The sequence below is a fragment of the Chiloscyllium punctatum genome, chromosome 1, assembly GCF_047496795.1.
Source record: "Chiloscyllium punctatum isolate Juve2018m chromosome 1, sChiPun1.3, whole genome shotgun sequence".
NCBI classification, from domain to species: Eukaryota; Metazoa; Chordata; class Chondrichthyes; order Orectolobiformes; family Hemiscylliidae; genus Chiloscyllium; species Chiloscyllium punctatum.
In genome coordinates this window covers 120,300,609-120,323,364 of record NC_092739.1, presented here as the reverse complement: position 1 = coordinate 120,323,364, position 22,756 = coordinate 120,300,609, and the positions used below count along the sequence as shown (strand labels likewise).

Genomic DNA, 22,756 nt, shown 5'->3' with positions numbered 1-22,756 from the left:
CATTCACCCAGTCAAGTCCCCTCAGGACTTTATATGCTTCAATTAAGTCATCTCTGACTCCACAGGATACAGGCCTATCCTTTCTGGCCTTTCCTCATAAGGCAGTTTTAATAAAATAAACGCATAATTGTGGATGCTAAAGATCTGAAACAGGAACAGAATGTGCTGAAGAAAGACAAAAACCAGAGATAACAGTTCAAGTCCAGTGATCCTTCATCAGAACTGAAAATTTGATTTCTGGTTGTAGGCTGGCCATTACAAAAGTACCAACCTCCACAGTTACATTGACTATACATCCTCAAACCCAGCTTCTTCTAAGGACTCCATTTCATTCTCCCAATTTCTCGTTCTCTGTCACATCTGTTCTGATGATTACAGGATTCACTGATGACTAAGGTCCATAGGGGACTTGGGTATGTCTTCTGCCAAGGATTTCCTGCCGCCATATTTAACAGATCCCTCCATAATGTCTGACCTATTTTCATACTTCTGCCCTCACCCCTTTCTTTCCGCAACAATGATAGGAACCCCCTTGTTCTCACTTGCCATCCCAAAAACCTCCACATCCAAAGCTGCCATTTCTCCCTTGTACAGTGGATGCCCCCCCACCCCGAATACATTCTGCTCCCTCCCTTGTCAGCATTCTGTAGGGACTGTTCCTTCTTGTACACCCTAGTCCACTCCTTCTCGACCATCACCACCTCACACCCCAACAGCGCCTTCTCATGCAATCAAAGAAGGTGTCATATACACTCATTTACCTCCTCCCTCTTGACTATCCATGACACTGGCTCACCTTCATGGTAAAGCAGAGATTTGCTGCTTGCAGTGTGGTGTTCTCTGCACTGGAGTGACAAAACGTAAAATGGGTAACCGCTTTGCTGAATACTTCCACTGTATCCATAAGAATTGCCTCAAGCTCCCAGTTGCATACCATTTCAACACATCACCATGTTGCCATGCCAACATTTCTGTCTCAGGCCTGCAACGGTGCTCCAGTGAAAGTCAACAGAAGCTAGAGGAACAACATCTCATCTTCTGCCTGGCTCAATTGGCTGAATGGTTGGTTTGCGATACAGATTGCTGCCAACAGCGTGGGTTCAGTTGCTGCACTGGCTGAGGATACCATGACGAACTCTCCTTAACTTGTCCCCATGGCTAAGGTGTGGTGACCCTCACGTTATGAGTTATATATCTTTACCGAAAGAGCAGACTAATGGCATGATAAGACTATGGCAACTTTGTTTATATGGAAAAATTCAAACATTATGTTTCTCATGATCTATTCTGTCTAGAATATTTGTGAGTGACATGTAATATCCTGTCAGGTTTGATTGCTCCACCTGAGAGGATATATATGTAGAAGGGTTTGCAGTTTGAAGTTTTAAGGTATAAAGTATGATAAAGTGTTCAAGTGGTTTAAATTTTTAACCCTGAAGAAAAGAAGCCTGTGAGAAAGCAAATTAAAGGTACAAATCAAAGATTTATATGAAGCTAAGTAAGTTACGTGCCATGGACAATTGGCAAAAAAATAGCTAGAGTCTACCACAATATTTGTAGAGAAAAAGACTTATTTTCCCACGGGGCAATACATAAATGGAAAAGTAATTAATTCCTTTTGTTAAAGAAGCTGAATCAATATCTGTTCAAAAGATAAGATTGAGGTCAAAAGCAACATTAACACTGTGAAGGTTTTCAGGGAAAGAAATTCAGTGTTGTTAAAGTACATGATTAATCACTGATTTTGGAGCATAATACCATGTACATGGTAATCCATACATTGGCCATGATTGGAACAAGCAGGATGGATTAAATAATCTTTGTTTACTGTACTTTGAATTTCCCTGCATGTTTGAAGTCTTGTATACTGAACATGGACCAATTTGAAGTGTATCAGAGGTAATGGGCAGCAAAAGTTAACAAGCAGATGGATACTAAAATTAAAAAATGGATTTGCAGTTATAAAGAGCAGGACTGTAATCTGAAAACCTGATCTAACTTCTGTATTTTGGGGTAATCAAGATTTTGAAGGTCTTTACGCCCTATCGAAAAACTAGAAAATTAATTCAATGCATATTTGTGCATTCTTGTCAAAGTACTCATGCCAAATAGTTGCTACATGATTTTACCTATTATCTAGCTATTAATGATTATTATTGATTAAAAATAATATGCATGATTTATAGGACGAACCATCAGACCTGTTTGAAACTATAACACCATAAATGTGTATGGTTTAAAAGCATAAGCCCCAAATGCTTTCAGTTTATCTGTTTTAATACGAAATGGCTTTACAACAAATTCAAAAGGGATTGCAAAGCCATCACTGATTAAAGAAGCTGATGCACACATGTACAATGTCCAATATGTGAGAAAAGTACTGATAGTATTACTGGACTACATCTGGCAGCATGGATACAAATCTCACTACAGCTAGTTGGCTTTAAATTAGGTTAATAAGTCTGGAATGTAAAATGTCCCATGACAACTCTGGTTTACTAGTGTTCTCCAAGGAAGGTAATCTGCTGTTTTTACCCAGACTGGCCTATATGTGACTCCACAGCAGTGTGGCTTATTATTGATTGTTTTCTGAAATGCATTAAAAAGTATTCAGTTTTTGGGCTAGGAACAAATGCGCCTATTGGTTCTCCAATCCTGCGAATGCATAAAAAATGCAGAGACATTTTGCACTGAAAAACTGAGTTGGATAAAATGTACAAGAACAAGTTGATCAATGGTAATTTGTAATGATTTTTGGCAGGTTGGTTGTACCCAATAAAGGATATTCGTCACTAGATCAAAGCCCAGATGAAAAACCTTTGGTCGCTCTGGATACTGACAGGTATTTTTTTTCACTGATCTTTTCTTGTAATTACTTTTTTCAAATTAGATTTTTAAATGTCCAAACATCGAGGTCTAAAGTCATCAGTAAAAGCAAGCTTTTAACTTGAAAATATTTTATTTGCTTTGATTTTCTTATACTCTTGCTGCCACCTTGTAGGCATTTTTATCAAGACCAACCCAGTTTATATTTGAGACAAAGCCATCATTTATTGCCCATCCATCTATGTTTCTGTGGAAGAAATTTCTTCACCGAGGCAGTGGAGTCTGGAATTCCCTATCACTGAGAATGGTTGAAGTCAAAGCTCTTGTGGCTAAAGGATCAAGGGATATGTGGGGAGGGCATAATTAGAATATTGAGCTCAATGATCATCCATAATCCTATTGAATAAAAGAGCAGAGTTCAGAGATCCAGAGCAGGCTTAATCCTGCTCCTATCTTCTATGTTTCTAAAGGAGAAATTTGTTTATTTTTCTATACTACCTTGAATCATTGCCGCTTATATGGTAGAGATACTGAAACTCTGTTGGCTGGCAAGCTTCAGGATATTGTATCAGGAAATCTATATAAGAAAGGCAAATTACTGTGGATGTTGGAATCTGAAACCAAAAGAGAAAATGCTGGAAAATCTCAGCAGGTCTGGCAGCATCTGTAAGGAGAGAAAAGAGCTGATGTTTCGAGTCTAACTGACCCTTTGTCAAAGCTGGGGAGAGGCACTGTACATTTCAGGATGGTGTGGGATATGATTAAAGGTGTTCACATACACTTCCTACCCTTGTCCTTTGGAGGAAGTCATTGCAGTTTTAAAATGCTGAAGGTCATAGACTTAGCCATTCATCACCAAACCTGATTCAACTATTTAAGGTTTGTGTAAAGATTTGTAGCTCGGATGCCGGTTGTCGTAGTTGTTGGGTATCTTCGCTGAGCTGGAATATTGGTTTGCCGACGTTTCATCCCCTGTCTAGGTGACATCGTCAGTGCTTTGGGGTCTCCTGTGAAGCACTGCTGTACTGTCTCTTCTGGAATTTATTTGGCTCCATTCTTGCTACTTCCGGTTGCTGGTTCCAGTTCATTGTAGTGGCAGATATATTGGGTCTAGGTGTATGTGCTTGTTGATGGAGACCGTGGATGAGTGCCATGTTTCCAGAAATTCTCTGCTGCCTTTTGTTTGGCTTGCTCTATGATTGGTGTGTTGTCCCAGTTGAATTTGTGGTTTTTTGTCATCTGTGTATGTGGCTGCCAGGGTCAGCTGGTCATGGCGTTTTGTGGCTGGTTGGTGTTTGTGGATGGGGATCGCTAGTTGCCTGCCTGTTTGCCTTATATAATGATTTGTGCAGTCTTTGCATGGAATCCTGTAAATTAAGTTTGTCTTGTACATGATGAGTATGGGATCCCGGTGAGTTGTTATGAGTGAGTGTAGCTGTCCGTTTATGGGCTGTTATGAGTCCCAATGGTTGGAAACTTTACACAAATTTGAACACCTACTGGCGAGACAAGCGAAGACAACAAAGGAAATGGGAATCCTGTGCCAACTGCCTAAGCACTACCCATGAACAACTCCAATTCCTACGTGGATGTCAAAGGAATCAAATGCTACCACCCTGTGTCATATGTAGACCACCAATCAACAATCCACAAGCCAGGAATACAGCCAGACAAAATGGTCTCCGGATGATCCAGGTTACGGTTACCAATGCACACAACAGGTAACACAGGTACAGGCAAGAAATTGCGTGCCAAAAATCGTTAATTTCAAAGGCAACCAGTCAGAAGTGGACAGCAAATATTGGGCAGGCCATCACCATAGGACAGAACAGAACCATGTACAGAAAGGGAATGGCACTACAAAACAAAATGACTAAGCTAACCAACAGCAGAGAGAAGACTGCACGAAAGACACCGGGGTAAGAAACCTCTCCAACAGACCGCTTACATACACAGAAGAAGCTGTACTAGCCAAGGCACTCAGCTACAATCGCAAGGAAGCAGAAACAACAGACTTCTTAGTTGCACTAGAATGTACACACAGAACTAATGGAGTAACCAAAGACACAGAGCAAGCAGTCAAACAATCCATTGTACCCTTACTGGCAATGAACAACCTCAACACCAAAGAGAGAGAAGCCCTAAAAACACTCAAAAATGGCAAGAACATAATCATAGTACCAGCGGACAAGGGCAGAATGACGGTTATCATGGATTAGACCAAATATGTTCAGAAAGCAGAGAAACTACTTGCAGATACCAACATCTACCTAGAGATGGAGTGTGACGTTATGCCACACCCAACCAATAGAATAAACAACACACTACGGAGCATAGAAAAACAGGACTAATAACCAGGATTGACCTACAAAGGATAAAACCAAAAAGAACAACACCCAAAATTTTCTTGATTATGCAAAATACACAAACTGGACACACACAACTTAGATCTTTGGTGGCACTCCCTGGAACAACTTCATATAAACTGGCTAAAGAACTTCAACAAAAGCTAAACCATCTTATCAGCAGATCCAAACACTCCATTCAATCATCACCGGAATTCCTCGACAACATCAAGAACATAAACATAGACAGGGATGAAGCAATGGTCTCATTTGATGTAACAGCACTGTTCACTTCAACTGACAAAACTCCAGCCAGAGAGTCAATAGCCAATATCCTAGACGAGCAAAGCAGACAACGCGATGGGGAACCTTTCAACAAGGACTGCATATTCAAACTACTAGACCTATGCTTGACGTATCCCATTCAACAACCAAATATATGAACAGATCAGTGGAACACCTATGGGCTTGCCCATCTCTGGGCTCATTACAGAAGTGGTGATGCAAAGACTGGAACAAAGAGTCCTACCACAAATCCATCCCAAACTCTGGATTGGATAAATGGAAGACACTTTTGTTATCATCAAGAGAACAGAAATTGAGAACACACACCAGATCATCAACACCATCCTCTCTTGTAAATCTGATCCCTGTAAGGAGGAAACCAATAATCAATTCCCATTTCTAGATGTAATGGTACAAAGAACACAGAACTGTGAATGCACCTCAAAAGTGTACAAGAAAGACACACACACACACACACACACACACACACACACACACACACACACACACACACACACACACACACACGTGTGTTTGTAGCCCTTTTGAAGAGGGCCCAATGTGCTGCAGCACTCCAGACCAAAGGTGGGAGGGAGAACACCACTTTTATAGAGTCTTCGCCTAGAACAGGTATCCTCGGAACTTCATCCACACATGCCTAACAGACCAACGACATGACGAGAACATGCCACGACCTAACCCACCAGCCACGCTACCATACATAAACAACGTCTCTGAACTGACAGCCAGACTTCTCCGACCACTTGGGTTCATGACAGCCACACTCAAGACAACAACTCATCAGGACAAACAACGCTATACCCATCATGTGCAAGACAAATGTAGTTTACAAGATTCCATGCAAAGATTGCACAAAACACTCTGTAGGGCAAACAGACAGACAACTGGCAATCTGCATCCACAAACACCAACTAGGCACTAAACACCACGGCCGGCTGTCCTTAGTAGACACGCACACATGAGAAGGACCACAAGTTCAACTGGGACAATACAACGAAGATAGGCCAAGCCAAACAGACGACAGCAGAGAATTTCTGGAAGCATGGCACTCATCCATGGACTCTATCAACAAGCATATAGACCTAGAGCCAATATACTGGCCACTACAACGAGCAACTGGAAATAGCAGGAATGGAACCAAGTAAATTCCAGAAGAGATAGTACAGCAGCGCTTCACGGGAGGCTCCAAAGTACTAAAGATGTCAACTAGACAAGGGACAAAACATCTGCAAATCAACTTTCCAGCTTGGTGAACATACCCACAACTCTCACTGATTCAATTAAACCTAACTCCACTGGGCCTTGCTGTCCATGACCAAATAAACAGAACTTTTCACTGTATCTCAATACATGTGACACTATTAAATCAAATCAAATTTTAATAAAATGTTCTATTTTGTATTTTTCCAACATACAGTCATAGGTTCATTTTAGTTGCTACCAACCATTTCTTTAAACCCATGCCTCTCTAACTCCATAAGTTCATGGATTTATTTACCTCCAAAATAGATTTCAGCAGTTCGGATCCTTTCTCCCTCCTTTTATCACTGAACCACCCACCCTGCTTGAAGTCTCATTTTAATAATTTCTTACTTGTTTTTCTCCACTGTCTCTAAGTCGTCTCTTACATATTTTCCATTGGCTTTTCTCAGTCGCATTCCCATGGAATTCTTCTGTCTTTGTTTCTCTCTCTCTATCTCTCGTCTTCCCCTTTTTAAAGCTGTTATAATTACATTATTTAAAATAAACACCACCAATCTTTTTATCCATGTTCATTATTGTTAGTCAACTTCTATAAGGTTATCTCTAAAATCAGTGTCCAATCTTTCTTGTACCCCCTGTTGATCCAGCCAAACAGATTTCACCTTTTCAGCTTGGACTGAAAGGAACATAGTAGTGATGTTCTTATTGACCTATACCCTTAGCCTTTAAGGCAGTAGAGATTGTAGGCCTGGGAGCTGGTGTTGGAGGAGTCTTCATGAGTTGCAGCAATATATTCTTGTAGATGGTGCACTTTAGAGCCATAGTTTCAGTGGTAGAGGGAGTAAATGTTTAAGATGGTCGATTAGGGGCCAATCAAGCGGGTTGTGTTGGACTTGTCCGTCCAAGGGAGAATATTCCACCACATACTTGACTTGTGCCTCATAGATGATGGAAACAAATCTGGGAAGTAGGAGGTGAGTTACATACCACAAAATACCCACTTTCTCACCAATGATGTAGCCATACTGTAGCCACAGTGACTATGTAGTGAAAGATATCTTTAGTAGTGGTGCCTAGATTCTGGTTCCATTCATGCATATTTGATTTGTAGTTAGAGAGCTCTAGAAACTGCTTCACTTTTCAGTGTCCAGATTTCTCTTTGTAGAAACCAAGACATTTTTCTTAATGACATAGTTTTAAAAGTCCATTGCAATATTGAGTGCTATTCTATTCACTGTAAAATAGGAAAAAAAAGTTGATCTTGTGCAGTTATTTTTATGGAATTCATTAATCGTTGTGAAACCAGTTTTCACCATGACTATTTCACACTAGTGTCGAGCCATTATATGTATCTGTTTTTGAAAAAGCGCTGTTGCTTCTACAAAATTTAAACCCTGTAATTAATTACTACTTGCCTCAAAGTTAAAACACTACATACCATCATATCTACACTATAACTTATAATATAGAGAAGGCTGAAGACCTGCTGCAAATATTTGAAAGTAAAACGTCTTTCTATTTTACTGCAGTGATGATGACTTTGATATGTCAAGATACTCTTCCTCAGGTTATTCTTCAGCTGAGGTGAGTTATTTGTACAGAACGATGTCTTGACAAAAGAAAGTTAAGAAAATGTATAAATTAATTTAACCGTTACATTTTTTTTCAGTCTTCTAAGGTAGTCTTCATATGTGACACTATATATCTCTATTATTGTTTGACCCATTGTATTAGTTAATTTATGGCTTTTTACTTAAGTATTAATTCCTGCTAGTCAGTTCAATAGATTCCTTTCTTGTAGTTTGACAAGAATCTGGTGTTTTATTCTTTACTTGATCACGTGCTGTTAATTACCGTAACATGGACCATCTGCTCCTATAGTACCTACTGCAATGGGCTTCGCAACCTCAGTTGTTTTTCTGTTCTCAACGTCAGGGAATTGCAATGAAAGCATAGAATAGCAATTTATTGTCACATGTATTTTTAGAAAAAAATGTAAAAAGCTTTAAATTGACACAGCAACTAACTTAATGACAGAGGTCAGAAATAAGATAAAAAGTAAAAGTTCAGGACAATTCAGTCTCCTGGCTTCTGGGCATGCTGTAAAACTGGCCTGAAACTGCAACACTGGGCTGAGACCATCATGCTGACCTGTTGCAAGACCAAACAGCTGAAGGAGATCTCCATGCCAGGACAAGACCACCCTACTAGGAGCCTGCCCTGTCAAGTGTCAGGTCTATACTGCCATTCTGGTTCGTTGGAGGCCATCTCGTTGAGCCTGAGCTTCTAACCGAACTCTTTGAAAGAAGGGAAGGTACCATAATAAATAGAAACATTTTTTTAAATGTAAAGGAAAAAAAGTAAAGCAAATGGAGTATAGGAGCTCTAGGCTCTACTCTATCCACTTCTCTTAGAACATAGAACATAGAACATTACAGCGCAGTACAGGCCCTTCAGCCCTCGATGTTGCGCCGATCAAAGCCCACCTAACCTACACTAACCCACTATCCTCCATATACCTATCCAATGCCCGCTTAAATACCCATAAAGAGGGATAGTCCACTACTGCTACTGGCAGGGCATTCCATGAACTTACGACTCGCTGAGTGAAGAACCTACCCCTAACATCAGTCCTATATCTACTCCCCCTTAATTTAAAGCTATGCCCCCTTGTAATAGCTGACTCCATACGTGGAAAAAGGTTCTCACTGTCAACCCTATCTAACCCCCTAATCATCTTGTACACCTCTATCAAGTCACCCCTAAACCTTCTTTTCTCCAATGAAAACAACCCCAAGTGCCTCAGCCTTTCCTCATAGGATCTTCCTACCATACCAGGCAACATCCTGGTAAACTTCCTCTGCACCCGTTCCAGTGCCTCCACATCCTTCCTATAGTATGACGACCAAAACTGCACACAATATTCCAGATGCGGCCGCACCAGAGTCTTATACAACTGCAGCATGACCTCAGGACTCCGGAACTCAATTCCTCTACCAATAAAAGCCAGTACGCCATATGCCTTCTTCACTGCACTATTTACCTGGGTGGCAACTTTCAGAGATCTGTGTACATGGACACCAAGATCCCTCTGCTCTTCCACACTACCAAGTATCCGACCATTAGCCCAGTACCCCATCTTTTTGTTACTCTTACCAAAGTGAATCACCTCACACTTAGCTACATTGAACTCCATTTGCCACCTTTCTGCCCAGCTCTGCAGCTTCTCTATATCCCGTTGTAACCTGCCACATCCTTCCTCACTGTCTACAACTCCTCCGACTTTCGTATCATCTGCAAACCTGCTCACCCAACCTTCTAACCCTTCCTCCAGGTCATTTATAAAAATGACAAACAGCAATGGTCCCAAAACAGATCCTTGCAGAACACCGCTAGTGACGGCACTCCAAGATGAACCTTTGCCATCAACTACTACCCTCTGTCTTCTTCCAGCCAGCCAATTCCTAATCCAAACCTCCAACTCACCCTCAATGCCATATCTTTGTATTTTCTGCAGTAGCCTACCATGGGGGACCTTATCAAACGCCTTACTAAAGTCCATATATACCACATCTACCGCTTCCCCCTCATCTACCTCCTTAGTCACCTTCTCAAAGAATTCAATAAGGTTTGTGAGGCACGACCTGCCCTTCACAAAACCATGCTGACTATCCTTGATCACATTATTCTTATCCAGATGTGCATAAATCCTATCCCTTACAATTCTCTCTAAGACTTTGCCCACAACAGAAGTGAGACTCACTGGCCTATAGTTACTAGGATTATCCCTACTCCCCTTCTTGAACAAGGGAACCACGTTTGCTAGCCTCCAGTCCTCTGGCACTACTCCTGTAGACAAAGAGGACACAAAAATCAAGGCCAATGGCTCTGCAATCTTCTTTTTCTTTATATGCTGAGGAGCCCAAATGTTGCTCTGCTACTCTGCCACTACCTTGGGTGGGGGGAGGGGGAGGGGGAGGGGGAGGGGGGAGGTGGCGGTGGCGGTGGAGTGGAGGAAGCTTTCTTTATACATCAGAAACAAAAACAGAAATTTCTGGAAAAGCTCAGTAGGTCTAGCAGTATCTGTGTAGTGAAATCAGAGTTAATGTTTCGGGTCCAGTGACTCTTGCTTAGAACTGCTGAGCTTTTCCGGCAACTTCTGTTTGTTTCTGATTTACAGCATCTGCAGTTCTTTTGGTTTTTCTTTATACATCATTGTCCATAATTTTATCAACAAATACAACGAAAGGCGTCCTCAATTTACGAGAGCTTGTATTCATGAACACAATCCCACATAGGTCTTTATTTTTTAAAAGAACTGGCATATGAACATTTCCTGGATTTATGGACAGCTGCTTTACATTGCCTTGCATTGTGTTCTAACTTGTGTTCAAACCAAAAGGTGAACAATCTCTGGAACAGAACCCAATCAAAATCTGGGTACTGACAATGCATTATCAGTACCTAAACTTGCAAGGTCTGATTGTTAACAAAAATGTTCCTAACTCCGCCATCCATCACAGCAACCTGGAGGAGTGACCAAAAAAAAGCAAGCACCATGCACAAGTTAAAATAAAATACCTTATGTAATTGAAATTTTTTTAAAAATTGAAAGGAGGGGGTGAATGTTTCGGGAATCAGCAAGGAAGGCTGTTTGACAAAAGGGATATGCTGACGTAGTGGTAATGTCACTGGACTAGTAAGCAAGAGATCCAGATCCTCGAATATGGTGCAAGTCCTATTACAACAGCTGTGCAGTTAATAAATCTTTAATTAAAAGCTAATTTTTTTTCATCAGCTATGGGGTGTGGACAATGCTAGCTTGGCCTAGTTGCTAAAGGAGGCGGTGGGGTTGGCGGAGGCAAGGTGGTGAAGTGGGGATATGTGCAGACAAGTAGAGGATACGACATGGTTGGTCCGTGGGAGGAATGAATCCAATAGCCCAGGGGAATCAACATTGAGTTCTCCAATTTCAAATAACTCCCTTCACAGCCCCGGCCCTCCCTTCCAGTCCTCCCCATCCCTTCCACTCCTCCCAGCCACTTAACGGATTCATCCCTCCCATTGACCAATCAGGTAGTAGCCTCTACCTGTCTTCACCTATCCCCACTTCACCACCCTGCCTCCGCCATCCCCTTTATCTGCAGCTCCCCCTACACCCACCCTAGTTCTGAAGAAAGGTTACACCCAAAGCGTCGACTTCTCCACCTCCTGATGTTGCCTGGCTTGACTGTGTTCTTCCAGCCTCCTGCTTGTCTACCTTGGATTCCAGCGTCTGCAGTTTTTTTGTCTCTAACCAAAATTATTTTGAAGTTCTACTTTGTCCTCATCATTGTAACACTATGCTTACAAATCCTGTACTGTCACCAAACCTTGAAATTGTTCCCTGGACACCAAGATCTACATTATTAATATAAATCAGAAAAGCAGAAGTCCCATTTCTGGCCCATGGTGAACTCCATGACAAACCTTACTCCAACCCAAAAATATCCATTTAACCAGTAATTTCTGTTCCTGTCGCTCAGTCAATTTTATCTTCCCATTGCTACTGTCTTCTTCCAAGAGCTCTAACATTTTCACGTCTGTAGTGCCGTACTTTGTCAAAATCCGTGTACACCACATCAACAGCATTCTTTCATCAAGCCCCTGAAGTTTCTTCGTAGGACTTGAGCAAGGTAGTTAAAATCAACTTTCCCTCAAGAAATCCTTGCTGGCTTTCCCTAATCAACCTATACATGCCCATGTGGCTATTAATTCTATCACACATTATTGATTCTCAAAGTTTCCCCACTGTTAAACTGACTGGTCTGACCATTATTTTGGTCACTATCCATTTTCCCAAACTTGTTGACCTAACTGCCTTCAGCTACCGTTCTAAGTATCTGGGGTTTTCTTTGAATTCCACCCTAAATCAGCAGAAAACTTCAAAAACTCTGGCCTTCCAATGTCAAAACAAAAATATAAATTTCGTGGCTGTCTTAAGCAGGTTAAAATGACACCAAACACATAATTCCTTTATCTCAGTGCTAAAATAAGCAAGATGAGTTAGGAGCTTTTGACAGTCATTTTGAATGATCAGCGAACAGAAAGATGTCTGTGGAATAGAAAGAGGTTAGTGTGGCTCCTTTACTCAAAAAAACATATGACAGATATAGTCCAAGCAATTATATTTCAATTAGTTTCCCTTATGTTTCATTTAAAATAATAAAATCAATTATAGCCATTTAATTATGCAGAACTATGTGTTTTGCTGAAATAGGCACATTTTGTCGAAGCCTTCTGTACTTGTACAGGACAATTCACAAAGAATACAAATGTAAGAGTAAAACTTCTACTACATAAGAAGTATACTGATGAATTAGCAAGTGACCTTTGGAGGTGTTGCCATGGAGAATGCACCTATTCATTCCAGTTGACAGTTAACTGTCTGACTTAATTTAAATTTTAAGCTTAGCAGACTGAATATTTTAGGGCATTGTAATCAGAATTTACCCAGTAACAGGTTGTTTTCTTTGAGGTGAGAAGTCTGAGAAGGGTCCTAATTGATGTGTACAAAATTGACAGGCATGGATAGTCAATACGAGGTAGCTGTTCCTGTAGTTGAAGGGCTGTTAACAAAGGGGCATAATTTAAAGGTAACAGGGGAAGGTTTAGAGGGAATTTGAGGAAATTGTTTTCACCTGGTGGGTGGTAGGAATCTTGAATGCACTGCCTGGTAGGACAGAAGACCTCACAACCTTCAAAAGGTTCGTGGGTGAGCACTTGAAATGTCATTGCATTCAAGGCTATGGGCCAGGTTCTGGAAAGTAGGACTAGTATAATTTTAGAATAGTTTTTTAAGTGCAGACTAGATGGGCCAGAAATCCATATCTGTGCTATATGATTCTATTAATATATGTAATTTCCGGTACGTGCAGTTGTTATATTGTGAATTCTACTGTCAATCCGAAACTGGTTGTCAGCATAATTCTTTGAAACTCAGGATTATGTAACAAAAGTTATCCAAGTGTGAAATTGCAACTAATGTTGGACACTCTTGAGAGTTCTGTAAACACCAGTTGGGTATGGTCAGTACTTTGCTTGTTCTGAACAGCTGAAGGGATATGTTATATGATATAATCCACCAGTTTTTGGGACATACAATCTATACACCTGGCATCATGCACCACTGAAATTCATATACCACCAGTATCCATTGCAAATGTACTGACTCCCACGATTATCTTTACTACACATCCTCACAAGTGTGAAGCTCAATGCAAGTTGGAAAACAGTGTCTTATTTTCTGCTTGGGGAACCTGCAGCCTTTAAGACTCAACATCAGGTTCAATAATTTTAGGGTCTGAGTACCTTCTCCTATGTTCTTACCCCAGCAAGGACCCTCAGCCTCCTTGAGGGAGCCCAGTGTGGACCCCAGCTGCCTCCAAAGGTGCCCGGTGTGGACCACCTGCTTTAGGAAGACTGTAATGCTGAACATGTAACTTTATTTTTTCATTTTTCTAAATTATGCCTAAGATTTTGAACCTAGGTTTCTTTATTCCTAGGATAGTGCTGGAAATAGCAACTTTATACACTTGTTGTTGTACTCTTGTATTCCTGTACTTGAATACATTTGATAGTAAACCTAATTCAAATTCTAATTTGACTTGCGTTCATATGATTTTCACCAGAGCAAAAAAAATGAATTGATTCCACTGCTAGATTGGTTGGTAACTAAAAGATGTAGATTATAAGGTGATTTGGAAATGAACCAAAGGTGAAAATAGGATGTTTAAGCAGGCTGTTGTGTTCAGGAATGTATTGCCTGAAAGTGTAGTAATAGTAGATTCAGTAGAAATCTCCAAAAAGAATTGGATAAATAATTGGGGGAGATAATTGCAGAGCTTTGAAAACTGAGCAGAGTGAGACTAATGAAACAGCCATTCAAACCAATAGCCACAATAGACTGAATAGCTTCTGCTGTGTTGTAGGATTGTACAATTCCATGACAAGTTCTACATAAGATCATTGGTATCCTAATTTTCTTTATAAAAGCTAAATATTCCAAAGATTCAAATAAACAGTCTAGCACCAATTACAGTTTTTGTGTGGCCTGCATTGTGATCGTAATTTTCAGGAAAAGATTGGATCTCTAGGATGCTCATTTTGAAAATCTGTGCAATAGGAAACACTTGAGCCTCTCCTGAAAATTATTGAACTTGCCACCACAGGCATAGTTTTAGTTTGTGCATGGGTGACGTTGATATGTCAGTGTAACTCCCCTTATTTTTATGTCATTGGCAGTCAGAAAGCACCACCTTAATGTGAGAATATTGCCTTCTTTGCTTAAAGTAACCCTTCTAGTTTGTCACTCATCTTCCACAAAGATTCATTTGTAGATTGTCGCCATATTCTCCTCAGCCCAGATAACCTGCTCTCTCATTAATCTTCACATATTAAGAGTAGAGAATATATAAGCATTCCTTGCTTCTCTTGATGGGAAATAAATATTTTCTATAAATTTCTTTTCCTACTGTTTGCAAACCAACTCGGAAGATTTGAGAGGAGAAAATTACCACCGCATACATTTTTTTTTCTTGTTTGTGTGCTGATCTAACAAAGTATTAACAAGAGTATTTCCACATACCCAATAAAATATCAGTTAAGTTTCTTACATTTTTCTCTCTTTATAGCAGATTAATCAAGACTTGAATATCCAACTCCTGAAAGATGGCTACCGGTTAGATGAAATTCCAGATGATGAAGACTTGGATCTTATTCCCCCGAAATCAGTAAATCCCACCTGCATGTGTTGCCAGGCCACCTCCACTACTTGCAATGTTCAGTAATGTGACTGACGCTTTCCACTGTAATTGTAAAACTAACAGCCATTGCTTCCTCCTATGGTAGGACATGCACTTTGTGTCCGTGTTTAAAAAAAAGCCGACCATCATTGTGGCATTCATAAGTGAGTGTGAATGCAGTGTTGAATTTGTGTGTGATAGAAGGTGACAATGCTACTGCTTTGCAGTGGTTGTATTGCGTAATCCTGATTTTTATTTTCCCCCACCCATCTGCTTCTGGGGGTGGGGCAGAGGGAAGAGACAGAATAGAGCACTACTTCAGCATGATTCAAAGTTCAGTCATGAGCTGAAAGCAAAGCATCTGTAAGTTCTTTTGTCTACTCATACTTGGCTGTTTATATTTGAAGTGTACTGGTTTATGTCGATGTATATGTTTACCATTGCATTTGGAGCCAATGATACTTAACCTAAAAGTTGCAAAGTTTTTTCAAAGCATTGTCTTCTTAGCTCTCTAATTTATATATTATTTCCTTTTGTTGTTAGAGGTTTCTAACTTTACATTAACATTCAAAATTTGATAACACTAGCATAGTATTTTGTTAAAAGATTTTACACATCTAAACTCTACAATGGGTGTAATTAGAGTACACTTTATTGTAGTGTACTGTTACTTGTGTACACAAGTTCTAGGCCATTCTTGTCAATGTTGGATTTAAGGTCATCTTCCCCTTGAATGTATTATGTTTTAAAAAGGGAGATTTGTTTCATTTCTATACAATGTTAAAATGACATGCATATAAAACTTCTTTTAGTATTGTTTTGGAGGGGTTTTTGTGATCTATTTGTTTGGGAGGAAGAATATTGTTTGCAACTCTGCTTAAAGGTTACTAATATTGCTACTTTGGTAAAAGGAACATAGAAGAGTTGGCAAGATAAAAACTGCAATGTTAGAGGAAACAATTCATTGTAAGTTTACTTATAAATATTAGAAATGGACAGAAATGCAAATCTGGGTGTTGTATGGACAACATAAGTTAAATGAAGCAGAGGAGTATTTTTAGTGTCCTGCACTTGAAATAATTAACAAAATTATAGGTATAATTATAGTTGTAATTTGGCATCATTTATAAATGGTTTTATTTTACCTTAACGTTTTGCAAATTGTAACTCCAAGTAACTTGTTTGGAGTCTGTGTTCTGTCATCCTCAATGACACATTTCATTATTAATTGGTAAAAAAAATCAACCCACACATGGCCGATTAAGTTCTAATCAATATAAAGTACATGCTAGTTGAATAGAAAATGTGTTGTTTTAAATGTGTTGTCACTAGAGGTCCTCATTAAGCGGGGACTAGGTCAACACTCCTGGGAAACTTCCTAGACTGTCATATGGCTGTTGGGCACGTTTACTTGGTTGAAAATGGTTTCTGCACAAGTCTATTTTACAAGCTGTTTCATTCCTTGCCCAGCTCCCTCAGACAAAGCACTGAAACCTTGAGATAACAAAGCCAGTTGTTAGAATGTCCACATATCAATAATTGAGATAGATTCAGTACTGCTCCTTCAGGCACACCTAGTGCTCCCATCTCCACAATTAGATGATGATTATTTTAATCAAAGAGCATAATGGATGAAAATTCCTAATTCTGAAAATTTACATTTCGCATTTTGAAGTGTCAATATTTTAATCAAGATTACAAATATTTGAGCAGGAAATTTAGTCTAATGTTTACTGTCTGTCTCAAAAGCTCATTATTGACTACTTTATTTATTTATGTGTATATATATTTATAAAGAAAAACTAAACAGTAATATGTTATCCATGTGACACTTGTATTGAGTTAGACCAAAACTTAAAGGAATAATCATGCTGCGTTCCTCACCTCGTTTAGGTGGATATTAGTACAAAAAGGAATTCTGAGTTTATGATGACACAAGAATGAAGAATCTTTCTGGCATTTTGAACTAATTTTTTTTGTGGTATGAGACTCAATTAAAGTTAATTTAAGCAGTGGTTAAAGGAGTCAACTGCACACTCAATATGTTGCCACCCAATGTATCATGAGTCCCAAGTCTCTCTTCCACCCCCCCCCCACCCCACTTCAGAACCTTTCTAAGAAATTAATTATTGCTATTTGGTGTTTCAGTACCACACTGTTGTATTGTATATGTTCTGGTATGCACGTGTCCTACGCTAACACTCCATGCAAACAAAGTGACTTGTCCAAATAACTTGGTCTTTGCCTTCAGGTTAATGCTGCTGTTTGTTAAAGCTTCCAGTTAACAAAATACCCTATTCCAATTGATGTGATCTTGTTGCACTATAATCATTTTAATACAATGATGCTCACCATGTGTAGGATTTTTGTCTTGTCTTGTGATCTTGTTGTAATATCAAAAAATACTTAAGATGCAAACTGTCCATTTGTCTGACCTTATTTGGACTGAATCAAGAGAACATTTCTTATAGAAATCCTGTTGCACTTAAAAAGCAAAACTGAATATTGTAAATCTGGAAGAAAATATAAATTTCTGAAGATCATATGCAAATCTATAAAATCTGAATTTAGAAAAAGGAATTGTAGTGTTGATTGTGAAATTTGGCCTGTTGCACTGGTTAGAGATTTTTAAAACTCTAAATCCATTTTCTTGCCCTTTATCTATATCTTATTTATTCTTTCACAAATACTTATTCAGTTTCTTTTAAATGATAAGTCTCAGTCTCACTAGTTAGCTGCAATGAAGCATTTCATATTCAATAGCTGTCTTAATGAAAATAATTCTTCTGATTATCCCAACCATTTTTCTTGTCATAATCTGTGCATCATGCCAACTGGAGTAACCCTCCGTTAGTTCTCAGATGGAGCTGTTCAGGTACTCAAATTTCATTTTATTTATGCTCTGTGCTTTCCCACAGTTTCTAATACAAATATTTACTGTCCTAAATGTCTTATTCATAAAAATGAATTAACTGCTATTCTTTTTCTGCATTACAACTAACTTTTGCTGCCTTATCATCTTGATGACCATATTTCTCAAAACTTTTAATACTAAAACCCTTTACTAATTCCCTTGCCTTTTATTGCCATCTTCAAATATTTTTACAAAAGTGTAACATCTAATTCCCAGAATAAATCTTCAAACCATAGCAGTCATCAAATCATGATTTTACCTTTGCCAGTCTTCCTAATCTTTGCTTTACTTAAATAATATGAAATAACCATTGTGTTGCCAGAAGGCTTATCTGATTCCGTCTTCAATGAAACACAATTTCCTCTAGTTAAATATTCAAGAAACTAAACCAGTTGTCTTTGGCCCCTGTTACTAATCCACATCCTTAACTCTGATTTCACATCCTTTCTAGATAATGTTCCAAGCCAAATCAGCTCTTTTTTTTTGTTTTACAATGCCTGGTTTGGATCTTTGCACCCAAGATGGATGGTGCATACCAGGAAATTTCCTGGCTCACCACAGTTGCCTCAGGGAAAACTCACTCAATTGCTTACACTTTAGCCTTCCAGGCCTCACCTATCCACTTCACATATCCCATCTGTGCCAATTCATGCCCCCACCCACCCTCAAGTGATCTCTCATACCTGCCATACCAACTTAATATCGATTCATGCTAACCGATCCACTGTCCTTCATCCTGCCAAACTCCATGTAAACTCACCCAATGTGCACTATGGCCACACCTCAAGACCACATTCCAATCAAAAAAGGTCTAAATATCTTTTGCAGCTCCACATATAATAAGCAAAAACTACCATTTATAAAAGCCCATTAATAATGTTTGCATCTCCTCACACTTGAGGAAATAAATCCTTTACAAAAGCAAGCAAACTCCATTCCACGCTCCCTCATCAAATATAATGATCCTTTAATAAAACCTTTGTCTTTTCTATCAAACTCAAGTTAGCTGAAATCCCACTGCTGGGATTATTATAGATCTCGATAAGTAGTCAGGCTTTAATAAAGGGCCCTTGGGATCACGTCAACAACAATTATTCTAACTGGTGGAACAGAGTTTTTTTTTCATCTTTCACTGACACAAGCAAGCTGTTTGTTTTATTGTTAAAGGACTGAGGATTTAAGTAGCTTCACTGGTTGAACTTTCAACAGGCCTTCTGTAGGATCTGTTCGAAATTGAGGTCAGGCAATGAAGACCTGTTAACCATTTTTTAAAGATAAATCCAGCTTCCCCAACCTTATTGAACTTCAGGCTGAACATTTGACCCCATGTACTTCATCGCAAAGACTGTCTGCTTGCATCTTCAGAACACCCACCCTCCCTATCCAACCAATTCAGCCCATCTGCCAGTGAAACTCTTATGACTTTATTGCAGCCAATCTTGACTGTTGCAATAGTTTTTAGTTTGCAAAAATTTCAACTCAACCAAATCTTAGCTATCGATGTCATATAATAGAATATAGCGATAGAAGAATGCCACTTGGCTCTCCAAGCCTGCTGTTCTATTCGATATGATCAAGGCTGATCCTGGTTATCCACAGTCTCCCGTCTCCCCTATAGATGGCCTACAGATCTTGCAGTGTGTCTAATTTTAAATTCTCTTCCTTGTGTTTTAATCCTGTCATGGCCTGCTTCCTCCCTATTTTTAAAACCTCTGTCAACTGTTCAAACCCAAACTCTCATTTCTCCCATTTGTGCCTCGTGCATTTTACTCCTTTCCCTCTTGACACCATTACTGGGGCACTACCTATAGGTGCCTCAGCAAATGATCTGGGATTTTATTGTTAACCACCTCTGCTTCACATTTTCCTCTTCTCCTCTAAGGTCAACATAATATCCAACTTTGTGACCAATCCTGTGGTCGTCTTTTATAATATCTCCTATCTTTTGGTATCGTTTTTAATCTTTCTCTTAATCACCTGGAAGCATTTTGTTCTGAATTTTAATGCATTATGTAAGTGCAAGCTGTAATTGTTCAGTGATCTTGTCTTTATATTCAGTTTCCAAATATATAAATTCCAGAATTCTGTTAATAATGTTTTATGTGTTTCCACACTTAAATAGTTTGCATTTTTACATCTGAATTTCGCTTGTGCAAAAATCCTATTAGCATTTCTGTTTTCCAAATATGTATTGCTTCACTTACTTAGTGTTGAGATGTAGCTGGCAGCCACACCATTTTGTTATGTTTTCTAAATCTCTTGCTTTTATTGTTGTATTGTTTACTATCTAGATTTTGATGGCAGTAAATTGCACAATTATAGATTTAGGACATGGACCCTTAAACTGAGCATTAGACTAAAAACTTTGCTTTATGTAAATAAAGAACATTGTAATATTCAAGTTATCTAACATATTTAATTCAGATTCACAATTTAAAAAGAAAGGTGTGTGTGTGTAAACTCTGAAGCTTTAAATGCCTGGATTTCTGAGTGCGTTATCTAGATTGTTTATCCTTTTATGTGAGACAGATGGCAATATGCATTAAAATAAAAGCAAAGTATTTTCAGGGTACTGAGAAGGGAGATTTGGAGTTTTCATAGATTTGTTCTAATATATGTTGGAGTCAGGTTGTTGATTCTTCGTATCATGATTGTGATCCCCTGGCAATGTGACATCCACTTCAAAACAAAAGTATAACACAGTGAAACAAGTACATTAAATATTTGAACACTACTTAGTGTTTTAATTTATGACTGTTATACAGGTGTTAGTTAATGATTTGGTAGAAACAGCATATTTGAATTATTGTGCCAAAAGTTACAATATAAAATGAAGTAATATCAAATTTCAGATGACCTTTGCAGCAAAATTTCAGTTTTACGGTAGTCAATGCCCAGCAATGTACCAGAATCTGAAAGAGAAAAAGGTTTCTATTTTGGGTAAAGAACCTTCAAGTGCCAATAGTCTTCAGTCGAAATGTTGTGCTATCTTTTTATCTTCAGACATTGACAGATGTATTGTGTACTGTGTGGGTATTTTGTTTTAATGTCAGCTTTTCAACATTTGCAGTTTTCTCTAGTTTATCTTTGCCTAATAGATAATGGATAACAATCGTTATCATGTTGAGAATGATCATTTAAAATGTCCATTGTAAAACAACTTTTCAGTTCTGAAAATACTTTTACACTGCAAAGTGAAAGTTGTCCAGAATGTTTTATCTTTTCCATGAATCTTAAAATGATCGTGATTGTTATGTTTCACCAAAACAAACCCAGATTTAAAAGGCTGAACAGTGTTTTGTGCAGTGTGCTTCAGCAATTTAATGCTTAGAATTTTGGACTGCAATTGTCTATGCAATCTGACCTGAAATTGTAGCTTCAGCAGTTGTTCATTTTTCTTTTTGCTTTTGTATAAACCCAGGTAACATAGAAAATATTCTATTTAACATAATTATTTCGAGACTGAACTGAAAGTTTGTGAAGGATTATGCAATTTGCATTGAGAAAAACTTCAGGATTCTTCATTGTACAATCTGCTCTGTTCCTGAAATATCGATTTAATTTAAATATTTCATCAAGAATTAGCCATTTAAGTTAGTCGTCCAAGTGCATGGTTTACTTAAGCCTGTTTTCTGTGTTGGAGGGTGATCCCATTGGTTCCTTGCTTCCTTCTTTTAGCTATCCAAACATAACTTGAAGGCACACTTCTAGCTTAAAAAAAGGGGAGGGGATTAAATTTGAACCCAGTGGTGATTGTTACATTCAATGTATTTTACATGATTGAGCACTCCTGGTACTGTACTTTATTTAAGGATGTTTTGTGTTTAAGCATCACAAGTGAAAGCTATGAATCCCACATATGGTGGCCATTGCCTGTTTACATTTGCTTCGGAAAAACTCTGTTTAGAGGGAAACTATTTAGTTTGTTTCCCAAGCAATTTTTGAAAGCCCGTCAATCTTTTGCATTGATTTGATTTGCAAGTAGATGATGCCTTAAATGTTTAGTTCAGTATAATTTATATTTATTATCAAGTATTTTGAAATAATTTGTTTCACATTTTTTTGAAAATAGGAATGTGTATAGACTTTTTTTAACATTTTACAATGCAGTATTTGTCATTGATCATTGTCATGGTAGTGTAACACACCAATAAAAGTGTACATGTGAAATCTGATGTATTGGCTATCTTTTTATTCCTGTGCCATGTTTTGTCTTCTGAGGTGAAACCAGCCTATACTCTGCTTTTTGTGTTTTCATGTAAGCATGCAGAGCTTAAAAAGATACATATGCATGTTCTGTTTGAGAGTCAGAAGATCTGCAGTTTTATAACATTGGTATAGTAAGGGCAGCTGCTACAAAACTAAGCAGAGATGAGTCA

The 22,756-nt window shown here is 38.6% G+C and overlaps 1 protein-coding gene across 2 annotated transcripts in view; it reads left to right on the top strand.

The window, feature by feature from the left end:
* Window positions 1-22,552, top strand: part of fam219aa (family with sequence similarity 219 member Aa) — a 95,136-nt gene extending 72,584 nt beyond the window's left edge. The window contains exons 4-6 of one of the 2 annotated variants that reach the window (XM_072573204.1): window positions 2,762-2,842; window positions 8,210-8,264; window positions 15,356-22,552. In XM_072573204.1, the coding sequence (XP_072429305.1) occupies window positions 2,762-2,842; window positions 8,210-8,264; window positions 15,356-15,508 (289 nt within the window). In that variant the 3' untranslated portion in view covers window positions 15,509-22,552. Of the gene's footprint in view, window positions 1-2,761; window positions 2,843-8,209; window positions 8,265-15,352 lie in introns of both variants that reach the window. The other variant, XM_072573194.1, reaches the window with a different exon arrangement.
* Window positions 22,553-22,756: the final 204 nt, after the last annotated feature.